Source organism: Pteropus medius, unplaced genomic scaffold (genome assembly GCF_902729225.1).
Source record: "Pteropus medius unplaced genomic scaffold, Ma_sr-lr_union100, whole genome shotgun sequence".
NCBI classification, from domain to species: domain Eukaryota; kingdom Metazoa; phylum Chordata; class Mammalia; order Chiroptera; family Pteropodidae; genus Pteropus; species Pteropus medius.
This window is the reverse complement of record NW_024349802.1, coordinates 22532154-22547035: the sequence shown is the minus strand read 5'-3', so window position 1 is coordinate 22547035 and position 14882 is coordinate 22532154. Positions and strand designations below refer to the sequence as shown.

The following is a 14882-nucleotide window of genomic DNA, read 5'->3' as shown; positions in this document are numbered from 1 at the left end:
ACTACTCAATCATGAGACAGATTCTTTGGCCATAATCAAGAATGAGTAATAATAACTGGTTGCTTCAACAACAAAGTCCCCGAATTAACATGTAAGCCCTAAGTTCTGGGCAATATTTGCTGTATATGTCATGTCATTTAGTTCTTACAAGTCCTTCTGAGGTTGGTGCTATTCTTATTACCCTGTTCACAAATGAGGGGACAGAGACAGGAAGTTTAAAACCTTGCATAGTCGCAATCTAGGAGGCGGCGAAACCAGGATCCAAGGACTGGCAGATTGGCCGGAGGGGCCTGCCCCTAACCTTTACACTGGGCTGTGGCCAGTGTTAGAGACCCCGCCGCACCAGGGAAAACTGCCAAACCTTACTGAGCGCTCAGAAGTGATAGGGTCTTTGCCTTCTGCCAAACAGACAGCTGTTGTGCATCAACCCCTCGGTCGCCTCATCTTACAATGGGAATGAAGTCAAACTCTCTTGTCCCCTTGAGGGAGTTTTCAAGGGAGTATTTGTTAAAATGCCTTGAAATTTGCAAAGCAGTACAAGAATTTGAATTGTTCTCCAAACATCTTTAGTCCAAGGAAAAATAAAAAGGAATCAATCAATGCTGGTCACAGATTCCGTTCTCCCACTACTCAGTAAATAGAACTTTTTAAAGGAAATTGAACTTAATGAGGGCTTCCTGGTAAAATTGGGTCTGTGAGCAGCAGTGCTTTGAAGCCTGAATCTTAGAATCTTCATGTTAGAGCAAATCTGAAGGTCATTTAGTTAAAATCTTCCCTCTTTCTGATGCTTGACACATCTCCATAACTGTCCCGAAATGATAGTCCCCTTTACTGTGAGTTAGTGACAGAAAGTTCATGCCTATCATGGGGGATGATTTACTATTTCAAACACTTAGACACTGCTTGCTTATGGTACACTATCTCACACTTTTGGTTCTGCCACCCTTGCTCCTTCGCCATTCTAGGTCATTAGAAATTCTTTTTGTCAGAGTTTACCATACTTTCTACAAAGAGAGAGGGGTGAGCCTTTACGTGTTCACTTAGTCACTGCATGGCCCACACTATGGGACTGTTATGTGACAGGAAGCAAAACCCTCCATACATCATTCACTAAGAACTGACTTCCAGCTTTAGAATGGGCCACGAAGTGCTGAATGTAGCATTGTAATAGCACCCCGCTATGTCCAATCCATTATGGCCGCGTGTCTCACAAATGGTCTTCAGGCACAGCCCAGTCATTTGCAGGGGTGGGTAATCAGAAGCTCAGGGCCTCCTGTTCTCCATTTTAATCCTACTCATCATGGACATTTTCTAAGTACACCTGCATTCAAAGGCTAAAAGCCATTTTCTTCATTTCCCAAAGAGATTTCCCTGAGAACCACAGAGAGAACCATAAACTAATAGACATATGCATCATGTTAAGAAGGGTGTCGACACTTTCCTTTAATCAGTATACAGTCAATATTCTCCTTCATGAATAACTAATGAGTTTCTCAACCGTTTTACTCAGATGTCATTGCAAAAATCTATCAGAGGAATGTCATCTGTACTTAATGAAAAGACAAGCATCATAATTAAGTTTTAAGCTATTTCTTCAGCATGAAGCTGCCAGTAAGTGTGAAATGACTATAATTCACATTTTTAAGAACTTGAATTTATTAGCATCTATTTTCTATTCAAGGTTAGGGGTATGGCGCTTGGATTGTTAAAGGATTTAAATTCCTCTGTGCTTTGTGATTCTGGAGTGAGTGTGCCTGAGCTCAGATGCTGGGCAAGGAAACTTGTCATTAATGAGTCAGGTGGTCTTTCTGAAAAAAATCCAAAGAACTAGAAACTTATCTTCCTTTGTGAATAGGACGTAATGATAAAAATGTATAATTTGGTGAATGGGGACTTGGCATTCCTCTATGAATTACCACGGTTGAGAAAATGAATAGGGACTGTAGGCTAGAGGCTCCAAGTTAAGCACAGTTCTGCTGGAGTGTGACTATTGCATATCTATGGATGAAAAGTTTTGAAACTGCTTGTAAAAGAAAGAAGAATGGATTATTCATTTTTGAAAATGACAGTATGAGTAGAAAAAAAGACATGGGACAAGATTAGAGATTCCAGGAGTCTCCTTTATAAACTGGGTGAGTACACACTTTTGGGGGAAACAGAATCTGTAATGATGCATCTAACCTAAACCCCTTTGTAGGCAATGGCAAATGTAGAAGACATTTAGTCAGTGACTCCAATAATGAAGTGTAGGGGTTACGTGTCTTTGTAGTTAGCAGACCATAATGAGCCTAGGGTGTGCCAGAAAGGATTTCCTTAGGAAGTAAAGTTTAAGTTGAGAGGTAAAAAATAAATAGAATTATCCACAAAGAGACTAGGGAAAAATGTTTCAAGAACATGTACTAGCAAGGCTCTAAGTGAAGGCTCTAAGGCACTCTAGAGGAAATAAATACAAGGTAGAATGGTAAAAGTCTACAAATCCAGGAGAGAGGACTTCTGATTAAATAGTGAACTCAACACACACGTCTACCTCTGCTCCTTCCTGAAGCGTTAATGCAATGACTGCAAATGAACCAAAAAAGGGCAAAACCTCACAAGGATAAAGAAAAAGAGCAGCAGCAAAAGTAGAAGAACGATGTTGACAGAGCTTTGGAAGTTAAAAAGAGAAAAACAGAAAGTAACTTCATCAGCAGATGACAGAAAACTAAGAGCCTGTGGGTTTGGTGAAGACCAAGCCAAAAGCTAATCCGAACCTGGCAGGATCCTGGTCCAGTGAAGGGATGGGAGCCACCGTGCGCCTCTGCAGATGGGAGTGTGCAGTGGGGCTGCAGTCAGGGGGACTGGCGAGGTCGCCATGGGAAACTGTCAGACTCTAGCCTGTTTCTCCGCTGGAGACGCCCAGATGACCTGGCCACCCTCACTGTTAGGGACTAAATGTTGTGCCCACCCCAAATTCATATGTTGATATCCTAATCGCTGAGATGTCATTAGGAAGTGGGGCCTTTGGGAGGTGATTTGGTCATGAGGGTGAAGCCCTCATGAATGAGATTAGTGCCCTTATAAAAGAGACCCCAGAGAGCTCCCTTGCCCCTTCTGCCATGTGAGGACACAATGAGAAGATGGCTCCTTACGAACCAGGAAGTGTGGTCTTACCAGACACTAAATCTGCCGGTGTCTTATTATTTACAGCCTCCAGAATGGGGAGAAATAAATTTCTGTTATTTATAAGCCACCCAATCTATAGTATTCTGTCACAGCAGCCCAAATGGGCTAAGGCACACACTATGGAAGACTTGAAATCTAGGCTCTGTGATAGGATGACTGAGGGTAGCAATGCTATACTGAAAACAGAAAATAAGGCACAAATCTACATATTGAAGAGTGAGACCTCTTAGGCCCTACTTCAATATACTGGCCACCAAATTCATCCTGAGCAACAATTAAGACTCGTCCCTGGGGAAAGTGACCAGGCCAAGAGTAAATAGCTACAAATTCTGACATTCGGAGTCACCTACCTAAAAATCCCAGCCTGATAACACTATTTGGAAGCCTACCACCCAACAAACCCCATTCATACAGACAAAACTTCCCAACAGATTCTTAGTGCTCAGCTCTTAAAAAATGACTAGACAACCATGAATCACTGACCATTTGAAAAAGTCCCAATCAAAAAGCAAAGGGAAGATAGCACATCTTTGAAATTAATACAGGGTGGTATGGATGAGAACCATGACAGAATCAACAATGTTTGGAACTTGGAATATGAGATTAGGAATTCAAAGTTTAGTGAAAGGAGTAGAGAGCAGATGGAAAAACAAGAATAAGAAAAGGTTGGAAGGAGAGGCTGGGGCCGCCATGCAGGGCGAGACCAACCACCTGAAGGCCGCGTGTGGGTGCTTTTGTCTTGAAGTTTTATCTTCAAGTCAGTGGGAGCCACCGAAGAATAGCAAAGGGAATGATGGTTAGTCCAACTTTACGCAGAGTCCATGTCAGGAAACCGAGCAAGGTTCTCTAGTTCTGAGAGCTCATGGTCTCACTCATTTATATTGAACAAACCATGGAAAATTCTCGATCAAGACAAAAAAAAATAAAACAATGTCCACTGGCTGAGTTTTAAAAAAGAATTACTTCCAGTTCTCAACTTATTGCAGGTAAAAACTGTTGTCAGCTTGTTCCTCTAAACTCCCATTACTCTTTGTTTTGAAAAGGTTATAATTAGAATAAAACAAGACTGGCTTGGAGCCAGGTTCTGAAGGGAGTAATTAAGGAAGATTTTCTGTCTACACGCCCAGCAGGGCCTTCCTACTGAGGGGAAAAAAGGGGGAGATTAAAAAGCTATTGTGTGTTTTTCAAGAATAATAGAACAATCTACTCCACACATTTTACATAATAAATGGCAGATGCTGACATTTTAATCAGGATACAAACAATTATAAAGTTACTGTGGCCTGTTTGAAGTAGAAGGTAGGCCCAACTCAGGAATTTCAACAGATCCACACACTTGCCCAGTCTGCTCCAAAAGACTGAGAGGTCAACACTTGTTTTATTTTATGATGTTGCCCTGACAACATAAACACAATGCAATTTTATTACCCTCCCCTATTACGGTTTTATCTTTTAAATGCCTTTTTCTCTTCTTCACATTTTAAGCCTTTATGTTAAATATTAAAGAAAATAATTTTAATTTTTAAATAAAAGCCACTTGTCTCAGATGACAATAATGATGTGTTGCAATGCCTCACTCAAATTCAGAGAAAAATGGGTTGGCCATTAACAGACAGTTAGGTGTCTAATGGCACCTATAGTTTAGCAATGATTTTGAGGGAGGCTTGTGAAATGTTTTAGTTGTTGGGGCATTTCCCCCCATATCTTGTTGGTTTAAAACATTAAAAGTCCAGGACCACTTTTGGTATGTTTAGTGCATCGGATCTGGACTAAAGTTCCAATCAGTGCTGCTCAAGACCTGAAGAGAAAGGAATATCACTAATAGCAGTGCCTGATAATGGATTCTGAAAGTGTTCTTTCCTCCTGTCATACCCAGTGGTGCCTACAAGACACAAAGAGGAAAACTCACAGTCTTCGAAGCTTGGCAAAGTCACGTAGATACTGTGTGGCTGGCATAACACCCTGTAGTGCAGGCTGGACAATTTATAAACCAAGCTTATCCAGAAAAGCAAATGGCATTTCTTTATTCGCCTTACCTAACTTCATTTTTCTCTCAAACTTTTCCTTATAAATTGTTGGGGAAAATTAAATTTATTCTGTCCTGGTATTTTCTCTGTGATTAAAAAGTTTCAGCTTTCTCATTAGGATAAACAATCTCAGTGTCCCTCTCTCCCTTTAGGATATCATCACGGATATGGGAGCAGAGATTTTCTGTGGTCTCGTGGTGGCAGGAGCAGAGAAGTTCAGACTCCAGAGGGCTTGTTCGGATCGGCATCAGGCGCTACAGCAGGCCGTGCTCAAGTCCTCAGTGAATAAGGACTGGTTAGCTCTCTCTGTGCTAACTCGGCAGCCACTGAATCAAGTCTGAATGGTGTTGGTGGAGCCTGAGGTCTCGGCATGTCTTCTACTCCATCCTCAAAGCAGACTGTTGGCTGGGGAGCCCTCAGCCCCACTGCGGGGAGCCCGCCGGCCTGCACCATCAGTTAGCCTCCTGCATTTCTCAACACCGCACAGAGGCTTCTACAAACCCTCTCTTCCCAACCACCATCCCCCCGCCCCCACAGGAACTGAAGGAGATTCGAGAGTGCTGACCCAGGTCCTCTTCTCCTCTCTAGCCACTTGACAGGCCAGGGGGTTGTGAGATCACCCTGCAAGCTGGCTTCCTCCTAGAGACCCAAATGGAAACACAATGACCCTGTGCTTTTGATTGTTCTTAAAACCTACCTAATTTGTTTCTTCCCTCCACGACTGAGCGAACAAAGGTCATCAGGACATATATTTCATCTCTTGCTTTCCCTACATTTCCTATCTTCTTCTTTCCACAATTCACCAGAGACCAAGAGATGGGTTTTCAACTTCCTCTTCCTGTCTGAATGAGACTTCCCCAAAGTCCTCACTTTCCCCCATGATATTATTGGCTGTTTATCCTTCCCAGTCCTCTAATAGCAGAATTATAATATAGAGAGCAGTTGAATACAGAACACATGAATTTAATATCTTTAAAATATAACCTCTCGCTAGCTATTAGGGAAATGCAAATCAAAACCACAATTAGATAGCATCTCACACCTGTTAGAATGGCTATACTCAACAGAACAAGTAATAACAAATGTTGGAGAGGATGCAGAGAAAAAGGAACCCTCATACACTGCAGGTGGGACCGCAAATTGGTACAGCCACTATGCAAAACAGTATGGAAGATCCTCAAAAACTAAGAATGGATCTACCATATGATCCAGCAGTACCTCTACTGGGTATTTACCCCAAAGACTTAAAAATCCATACCCAAAAAGATATTTGCACACTGATGTTCACAGCAGCATTATTCACAGTGGTCAGGACATGGAAGCAACTGAAGTGCCCTACGATAGATGATTGGCTAAAGAAGATGTGGTACATATATACAATGGCATATTACTCAGCCGTAAGAAGAGATGAAATACTGCCATTTGCGACAACATGGATGGACCTCATATAATCATTCAGGAGAAATAAGCCAGACAGAAAAAGTTGAAAATCACATGATATCACTTATACGTGGGATATAAACCTAAAAGCAACAAATGAGTAGGACAAACAGAGACTCATGGACATGGACTATAGACTAGTGGTTACCAGAGAGTAGAGAGAGGAGGGAGGTAGATGGGGTAAAGGGGGTCAAATGTGGTGACAGAAAGAAATCTAACTATGGGAGGTGAACACAGTATAAATATATATATGCCTTATTGTTAATGTGTACAGCTGAAACTTATTGGATTTTACTAACCAATGTCACCATAAATAAATTACACACACACACACACAATTAGTAAAATAGGAACATTAAATAACTAAGGCAAAAGGAAATATGGAAATACCTCAAATATTGAAGCATCAACTGTTTCTTTACCCTTTTAGTTTTTCCATCTATATACTACTATGGACCATGGCGAAAACAGCACCTTAAAGAAAGGTTGGGGATAAAGAGGAAAAAGAAAATATGTAGATAAATTCAAACTATGGTACTGACACTAATAGGGGGAAAAAAAAAAAGGAAACAATGAGAATGTGTTGGAATACAGGAGCAACAGAACGGGAGGAAGAAAAAGGACATAAAGGAATTGACTGGTGTTGGAAGAGGGCCAAGATATATTAGTTTCTGGATTTCAAACAGGAGAACCTTAAAATCAAGTGGACTTCATTAAGTCCTAATTTGTGGCTTTCAGATCTTCAGTCTTTCTGGGCAGGCAATATGAGATGTGTAAGGAGAAGCAATGTGATGCAGTCACTAGCATTTTTGGCAAAATGGAGGTGACACAATGACATGTTAATACATTTAAACGTATTCACTTTATGGGATTGTCTTTTATTCTAAGGTTATGTCTTTTCTACTCCGTTAATTGAAACATCCTTTCTTTTACACAAAATGTTGTTAACTGCAGATGGGAGTACACGACAGTTTTTTGTTTTTGTCCTTAATTTAAAAAAAACAAACAAACAATTGTTGGTCATCATAATTTGATGGAAACTTTTTATGGGTTGAAGAAGTAAAAAACTCTAGGAATGCTTGTCTGAGTTCTTGAGCCCCCAGGAAAGAGAGTTGCTTGCCCTTCCTCCCAGTGACTAAAGTGGTTGAATTAATATTCACTGGGTTTTTTCCATATCCTAGACACTAGGTCTAAGAGGGTTAAGAGACTTGCCCAAGTTTACTAAGTGGATAGGCAGTGGAGCCAAAGCCAAACCCAGCACAGGACACCTTCAAAGCACAGCCTCTTGAACAACATGGATGGTGCTTTATGATCCTTCTGTTTTGTGACTCCCTTAAGTAATTATGATACTATTCGGCCCACCACATATTTTAATTTCTCTTTTGAATCACTTGAATATTCGTGTTATATGATCAAATAATTCTGAATCCTATAAATACAAAACTCAAATACTTAGTCTAAGTATATTGAGAGGGGGTAGAAGGAAGGAAAGAGGGGATAAAAAAAATTATAGAACAAGTCTGCAAAACAAAAGAGAGAAAATTTAAAGATTTCCTTCACAATGGTACTGTCCCATCCGAGAACCCATAGCTAAGAAAGTCAATATGTAATTTCTCTCTCCCATTTCCATCTCTATCCTCTCCCTCCCTCTCTCTTATATGTGAGTGTATGTATAATTAAAAAAAAAAATCAGACTGTTGATCCAATATTTTAGGGACTGCGAATTATAGGGACAAGGATGAGGAGGAGTATTACCAAACCTCTAATTAATTGAACGCTGAAGCTTTTGGCAGACTGTTCTGGTCACTTAAATTTATAAATCAGTAAGAGCCAATACATATTTAGTTGGCTATAGACATTTTACAATAAAATTAAGGAAAGAAATTCATTTTTGTCAGCCTGTGAGAGTCTTGTCTAATCTTCGTTTCTCTATGATACACACAGACTTTAAATCTCACACATTTCCAAAGGAGTACTTATCCATTAAAAAAAATCCTACAGAATTTCATGTGCACATTAGGAGTAATAGATATATCTTAGAATTTTTCAGGTTTATCATTAGAACCCTGGTAATATTTTAGAAAAAAAATAAAATTACAAAGAAGTACTTTATTTATTTGGAACTGTAAAATGGGTTTGATATCAGTGAATCTTTCAGTCCTGAATTATGTTATGTAGTAATTTTTGAAACATGTAACAATCTTTTAAGCCTTTTGTGACTGTATCTGAAACTGTCTTCACACAATTTCTTAAAGAATATTACTGTTGTAAGAAAACCACAGACCCTCATCTTTGTAAATAACATAGTAACATTCCTGGGAACTACAACAATATTTTGAGCTCCTGTCCCTGTAGTAAATGGCTTTAGAGAATCACGTTTTATTAATTCTTAAGCCTGCTTCTTGGGTTTTATCTTTTCTTCTTGCAACTAAAATGCCACTTCCTTTGGGCTGCCTTACTTAAATCTCTTAGGTCAGTTTTGTCATTCTCTGTGTTTCCTCTGATTTGGTTTGTACATCTATTCTACCACTCATCTTATTATTTTATCTTTTGGGGTTTAGTTCTGTCTTATTCTCCTTAACTATAAATTATTTAAGTACTCGTTTATCTTTATATTCCAATTATTTAACACATGCCTTCACTCCTAATAAATGTCAAAAAAAAAAAAGACTTGGTAAACAGTTGCTGATCTGCGATTAAATAAAAATACGGGTCATCCTCTTCTTGTAATTGTATGTAGAATAAGAGTACATCAGCATAACAGCTAATGAAGATTCTTCTGTGAAGACCTTTTGGCTTCTTGCTTTGTTGTGGTTCCTTCAAACTTGGAGTTACATTTAGAGGAACAGAGTTGGGAGTTGGCTCCATATGTACAGTGGTCTATATCACCTTTTCCTTTTTTGTACATTTGCCCTAGTTTAGGTCTGGGAAGTAGAATTTTAGTCTATTTTCTGTTCTTGTAGGATCAGAATCCTACAAGGAAACTTCAAGATTGAAAAGAACTCTTAGAACAAGGTAGGCATTCAAAAGTGGGCTCTGTTCTTACAGAAAATACATATGCAGAACTGAATGGCTTACTTCTTGTCTCAGATCATGCACAGCCCAAGATCAGGGAGTTTTCCATTTGTCTTTATATAAACTCCAGGGGGAAAACGGTGAACAAGAGAACATTTAAATATATTCACATTTTAAAATCATGAATTTATGAAAATCCAGTTTCTATTCAAAGTGAGATTTTCTCATTTCAAGGGACAGGTATAGTGCCTGGTATATGTTTAAGGATAGTCTTGGCTCTAGAGTAACATGTCATGATCGCAGAACAGCCCATGCAGGGGCAAAGTCAACAAACACCAGCTGAGATGGGTGTTGGGCACAGATCTTGCTCACACTTATTATTTGTCTGGAGAGAAGCAACCCTCCTTTGTGATTTTCAGTTCAACCCTGGATTATTTACAAACATCTTAAACACTGCAAATATAGTAACTATAGTAACTGAAAAGAAAAGCTGTAAACCAAAACCCTAGCAGAAAGGAAGTTATCAGCTCTTTAGCTGAGAGTTGAGATATTTTAGGAAGAAATACCAGAAACCTAAAATCTGCTTCTGATGAACAAACAAGCCAACAACAACAACAACGAACAACTCAAGAAAACTAACAAAAAATTCTGACAGCCAAGAGGTGGAGGGATTTGAGGAGACAAAGTTATTTCAAAAGACAAGATGTCTAAAGTAGATGCTATTTTCTTATGTTTGACTGATGGGTATAAGTGAGGGACATGGATGGACATTTAACTTTTACTTGTTTATTTTAAAAGACCGTCTATGTATAGAGTGTGGAATCTTAATTTATTCTTCATTAATAAATAAGACCAAGAAAATCTGGTTGTAGATTATTATTTTTAAAAATCCTCATTAAAAACATCCCAAGTTAACTGTACTTGGGGTTTTAAAGATCTAATAATTCACACCTCAACAAATAATTTTTCTGTTAAGACTCCTTTTTATGTATTTTTTAAAAATCTATAAGACATTTAAGACTCAACAAATCTTAGTAACATAAGATCTTATAGGACTACAATGTTAATTTCTTAGTTTTGATCAATATATCATAGACATGTAAGATGTTAACATTAAAGAATACCAAGTGAAAGGTACACAGAAATAACCTTTACGAATTGCAACTCTTTAAATATAAAATTATTTTAAAATAAAAATTAATATAAAAGGATCAGCTGTTTGAAGATAGAAGTGACCTGGCTTTATACAGACCACAGAGCTCTAGGATTAGCTCAAGGCTACGCAGTAGTTTTGTAGTAGGTCCCTCCATCCTGCTGCCTCTGAGGAGTGGCCTGCTTTTGCTTCTCCTGGACATTTCACTCAGCACTACCCACATGTGCAAGTCCAGGGACCTTCCTTAGATGACTCTAATCTCCTAAGACCCGAAGACACACCAGCACTAATGTGCTGGGTCCGTAAAACTGATCCAACTGTAAAGCCAGAGGCCAAAAGGCTCAGTCACCAAGTTCATTACCCATTTTCTCAATATCCAAAGTCAATATCAATCAACAGCATGGAGTACAATGCGGCACCATTAAATGACAAATTTGACGCATTCACAGACACACTGGGCTATACTAATTTATCAACCACGTTTCATTATCCTTTCAGTTGCTCAAAGATTCTCCGACAAAGTGCCATTAAAAATAAAATTCCAAAAGGATGAAGGTGCTAAATTATCACATTCTAGGCTCCTGACTCAGTTTAGATTATCAAGCTTCACCACGACTTGAACAGATGCAAACAAAAAACCAGTTTTAAAATTACATATTAAAATCTTTGTATGCTTCCTATAAGAAAATTGTATTTATAGCCCCTGTGGAATACACCTATAATTTTAGAATAAGTAACAAAAAAATGCAGGAACTTCCTGAAGTCCTTATTTCATTGCACTGACTTAGGAAATTTACTTGTAAATTGTGGAAGTTTGATTTTTTTAAAAAATTAAGTTCCAGAGTTTCCCATAGGATGCATACAGTGTGTCTACAGCACTATTTGAGCAAACACTCTGTTCTGTGTCTTTCAGGATATGGATCTCTAAATTGGGCTGATCCTTGGAGAGTTGTCTTTTTGTTTGGTGTGGACTGGGTTTGTTTTTAACTACCGACAATTTATTTTTCTGTTTAAAGCAAAGTTAGCCTAACTCCTTTACTCTTATATTTCCCAAATCTTCCAGGTAATGGAGAGTATGTTCCATAGAAAAAAAAGTCTATATTATATTTAAAGGTCAACTTCTTTTAGACAGTACTTCTCTTGGGGCTGATCAGCACTAATTACTAATTCTGTAAAAACCAAAACTCAAACCAACACCTGTTCCTAAAGGAGGACTGTGGAAAGAAAGGGAACCAGGGCACCGATTAGCTTGTCTGGAAAGAGCTCTGAGACCACAGACATGAGGATTCACTGCAGCCTCAGAGAAGGAGCTCTGAGTCCTAAAATACAGGTTTCCTTGGGAGGATCTGCTTAGAAGATTCCAGCTTTAGTACCTAATTTGAAACACAGCATCTGGTTAATAGACAGTCAGGTAACATCTAGCATCTGGAAGCCCTGATGAAAACAGTTATTCTACTAAAATGTAAAACCTTGCAGTGTGGTGTGTAATCTTACAAATACAGCCAACTGTATATGGGATTTTGCTAAGAAAAGGTTCTCACTTGCCACCAATTAGCCTCTTCCTTTGGCCCAATTTATTTCCCTATAACATAGAGGCTGACAGGCCTTAAAAGAATGCGATGTTTTTGTTTTTGTTTTTTTAATGAGGTGATATACTCTCTATTTATTGAGAACGTATTTCTGTTTAAGGAGACACAAGCTCCAACATGGCCGTTGCTGTTTTAGCAAAACGTAGATCTTGGGACTGCATGCGAACGAATAAATGTGACTTGTGTAACACAACTTCATTTGCTTATGGTTGATGTCTTTATGAAATAGTTATTCCATGCTACTTATGATGATTTACAATTGGTTTTAGTTAAAAGAACTACGAGAAATAAAGAAAACCAGTATTCACTGAATTCTTCATGACTATAAGTATACAGTAAAAATTAAAGTTCTATTTGTATCAGCATACCATTTTTGTATACATTTCTTTCTGGGGGGTTGGGGACGGTCCTTTGGTGGTAGGATTGCTTTTTAAGCCATATCTCTACGTCTGTCTGTCTATCTATTATTCTTTTATGTTTCCCACAGTTGTTAGTGGTAAGTACAGAGCATCTCAGAGTCCTTTTCTGCTAAAGGCAGCACGTGTATAGATATTTGAAGATTAACACCAGCACATGGAATACCCACAGAAGTCGTTCTAGGTAATGGTGAGCTTGTTACGCAGAAAACAAAAACAAAAACAAAAATAAACCTGTATTGTATTTAGAATTCACCACTTTTCTTTGGGCTGATCAGCACCAAAAACCAACTCTAAATGGATAGGCCTCTGGTGCCACAAAACACAGCAGAAAACAGACACTGCAACAACACAAATCCTAAATCTCACAATTACAAGGCGAACAACCTCTTCCTCCCAGCCCTCAACTTTAAGTCCTCAGAGAAAATCTCCTCTTGGTTGCAGCTTATCTTCAAGTCCTTTCTAACCTCTCCCAGTTTATATATTCGTGTGGTGACACTGTTGCATTATATGTATTCAAATGGATCATCAGCCAGTTGCACAGAGAAAGGAAGCAGCCACTAATCAATGCGAACCACAGTCAGATGTTTACCTTAGTTCCTTGAAGGGGTCTGCCCTGACATTAGGTGTCTCTATAGATTTAGGGAACACTGTGCCCTCGGCTCCTGTAAACAAAAGAAAAAAGCAAACAGAGGTTGGAGACTGTTGGATATGTCACCTGGGGGCACAATCAGCTAAATGCAGTGAATCCTTTATACAACCCAATACACATATACTTTGCCACTGCCTTTAGGGCTCTGTAATAGGAGAGCATGGAATCAACTCATGCAAACAGCCTTTGAACAAACAAGGAACTTCTTTTGAAAGTGTTCCTGCTGAGATCAGAGTGAAGCCATGAGGCAAATTCTACATTGGCTTAAAAAAAAATTGATGCCTAGAAATGGCACAATCTGACTCTTGCCTCTCATAAATAGTCACCCAACTGAAAATGTTTGGAAAAACAGCAGCTGAAGCCCTCTTATTGTAGTCAGAGCACAAATCACATAACTTACAACATCTAAACAGCGGTAGAAATGGCAGATGATAGAAAACACTGTAAGACTATAAGATATTTGCCTAATGACAATTAAGCACAAGGTTTTCAGTCAATAATGTTCTTCACTATTATCCTGAAAACTTAAACAGAACAGTATGAGATCGTTTGAAGTTCAGTGCTTTTACACTATGAGTATTAACATTGATCCCCAACCCAATCTAGACATTTAGCTGTTGACTTTGCTATAAGCTTTTATCTTTACAACTTGTCAACACCAGCTGAACCTTTCTAGCCATAAAAATTGTGATTATCTGATTTGTCCGCTCCCAAGTGTTTTCAAATCATTTAAGACTCAGTTTATCACAGGCAATTGCACTGGATATTAGTTTTTCAATTAAACTGAGCTAGGCAATATCCTATACTTTGAAGTAAAGGTGTTTATTTTTATACATTTGGCATAGTTCTTTGATGCTATAAGAAGGGGCAGAATGATATCTTGCTTTCATGTGTGAATTTCTAGAAATCTCTTGCATTGTTATAATGTTTAAAAATTCTCCATTTACCATTGTTATTCCAAATCCAGATTTACCCTGGCATAAAGATAAGTCTAGGAAAATGAATTAGTTTCTTTACTTCTGTAGCAACTATAAAAATATTTAATCTTTCTAATATGAGGAAGAGACTATTACGTGTAACATCAGAAAATAGTGCCTTGATTTAACCTTCTATATAGTTATTAAAAGAAAATCCTGGCAAATAATAACTATTTTTCTAAACAAACATTCTGAATGACTCCTACATGCTAGACACCGCAGTATATTTCATATGTAGTAGCTCATTTATTCCCTGTAATGCCCCCATAAAATTGACAGCTGCAGTAGGCATAGAGACATTAGTGTGAGGACATTTAAGATCTTTTTCTGCTTGTAGACACTTTTACTTTTCAAGACTCCAAACCACATCATTCCAAATATATCAGAATATCTCCATAACTCCATTAAAATACAACTTTTTTTGATGCAAATTTCATAAGAATGTTCATTG

General features: G+C 38.4%; 1 protein-coding gene and 1 long non-coding RNA gene across 13 annotated transcripts in view; one reads left to right on the top strand and one right to left on the bottom strand.

Annotated features, from left to right (window-relative positions):
* Positions 1-6253, top strand: part of LOC120581624 (uncharacterized) — a 57956-nt gene extending 51703 nt beyond the window's left edge. Inside the window, exon 5 of the long non-coding RNA XR_005647352.1 lies at positions 5342-6253. This is a non-coding gene — a long non-coding RNA (uncharacterized LOC120581624). The remainder of the gene's footprint in view (positions 1-5341) is intronic.
* Positions 1-14882, bottom strand: part of SGCD (sarcoglycan delta) — a 1323040-nt gene that overhangs the window by 71985 nt on the left and 1236173 nt on the right. For all 12 annotated transcript variants that reach the window (XM_039836682.1, XM_039836683.1, XM_039836688.1 and 9 more), the window contains one exon: positions 13395-13467. In XM_039836682.1, coding sequence (XP_039692616.1) covers positions 13395-13467 — 73 coding nt within the window. The remainder of the gene's footprint in view (positions 1-13394; positions 13468-14882) is intronic.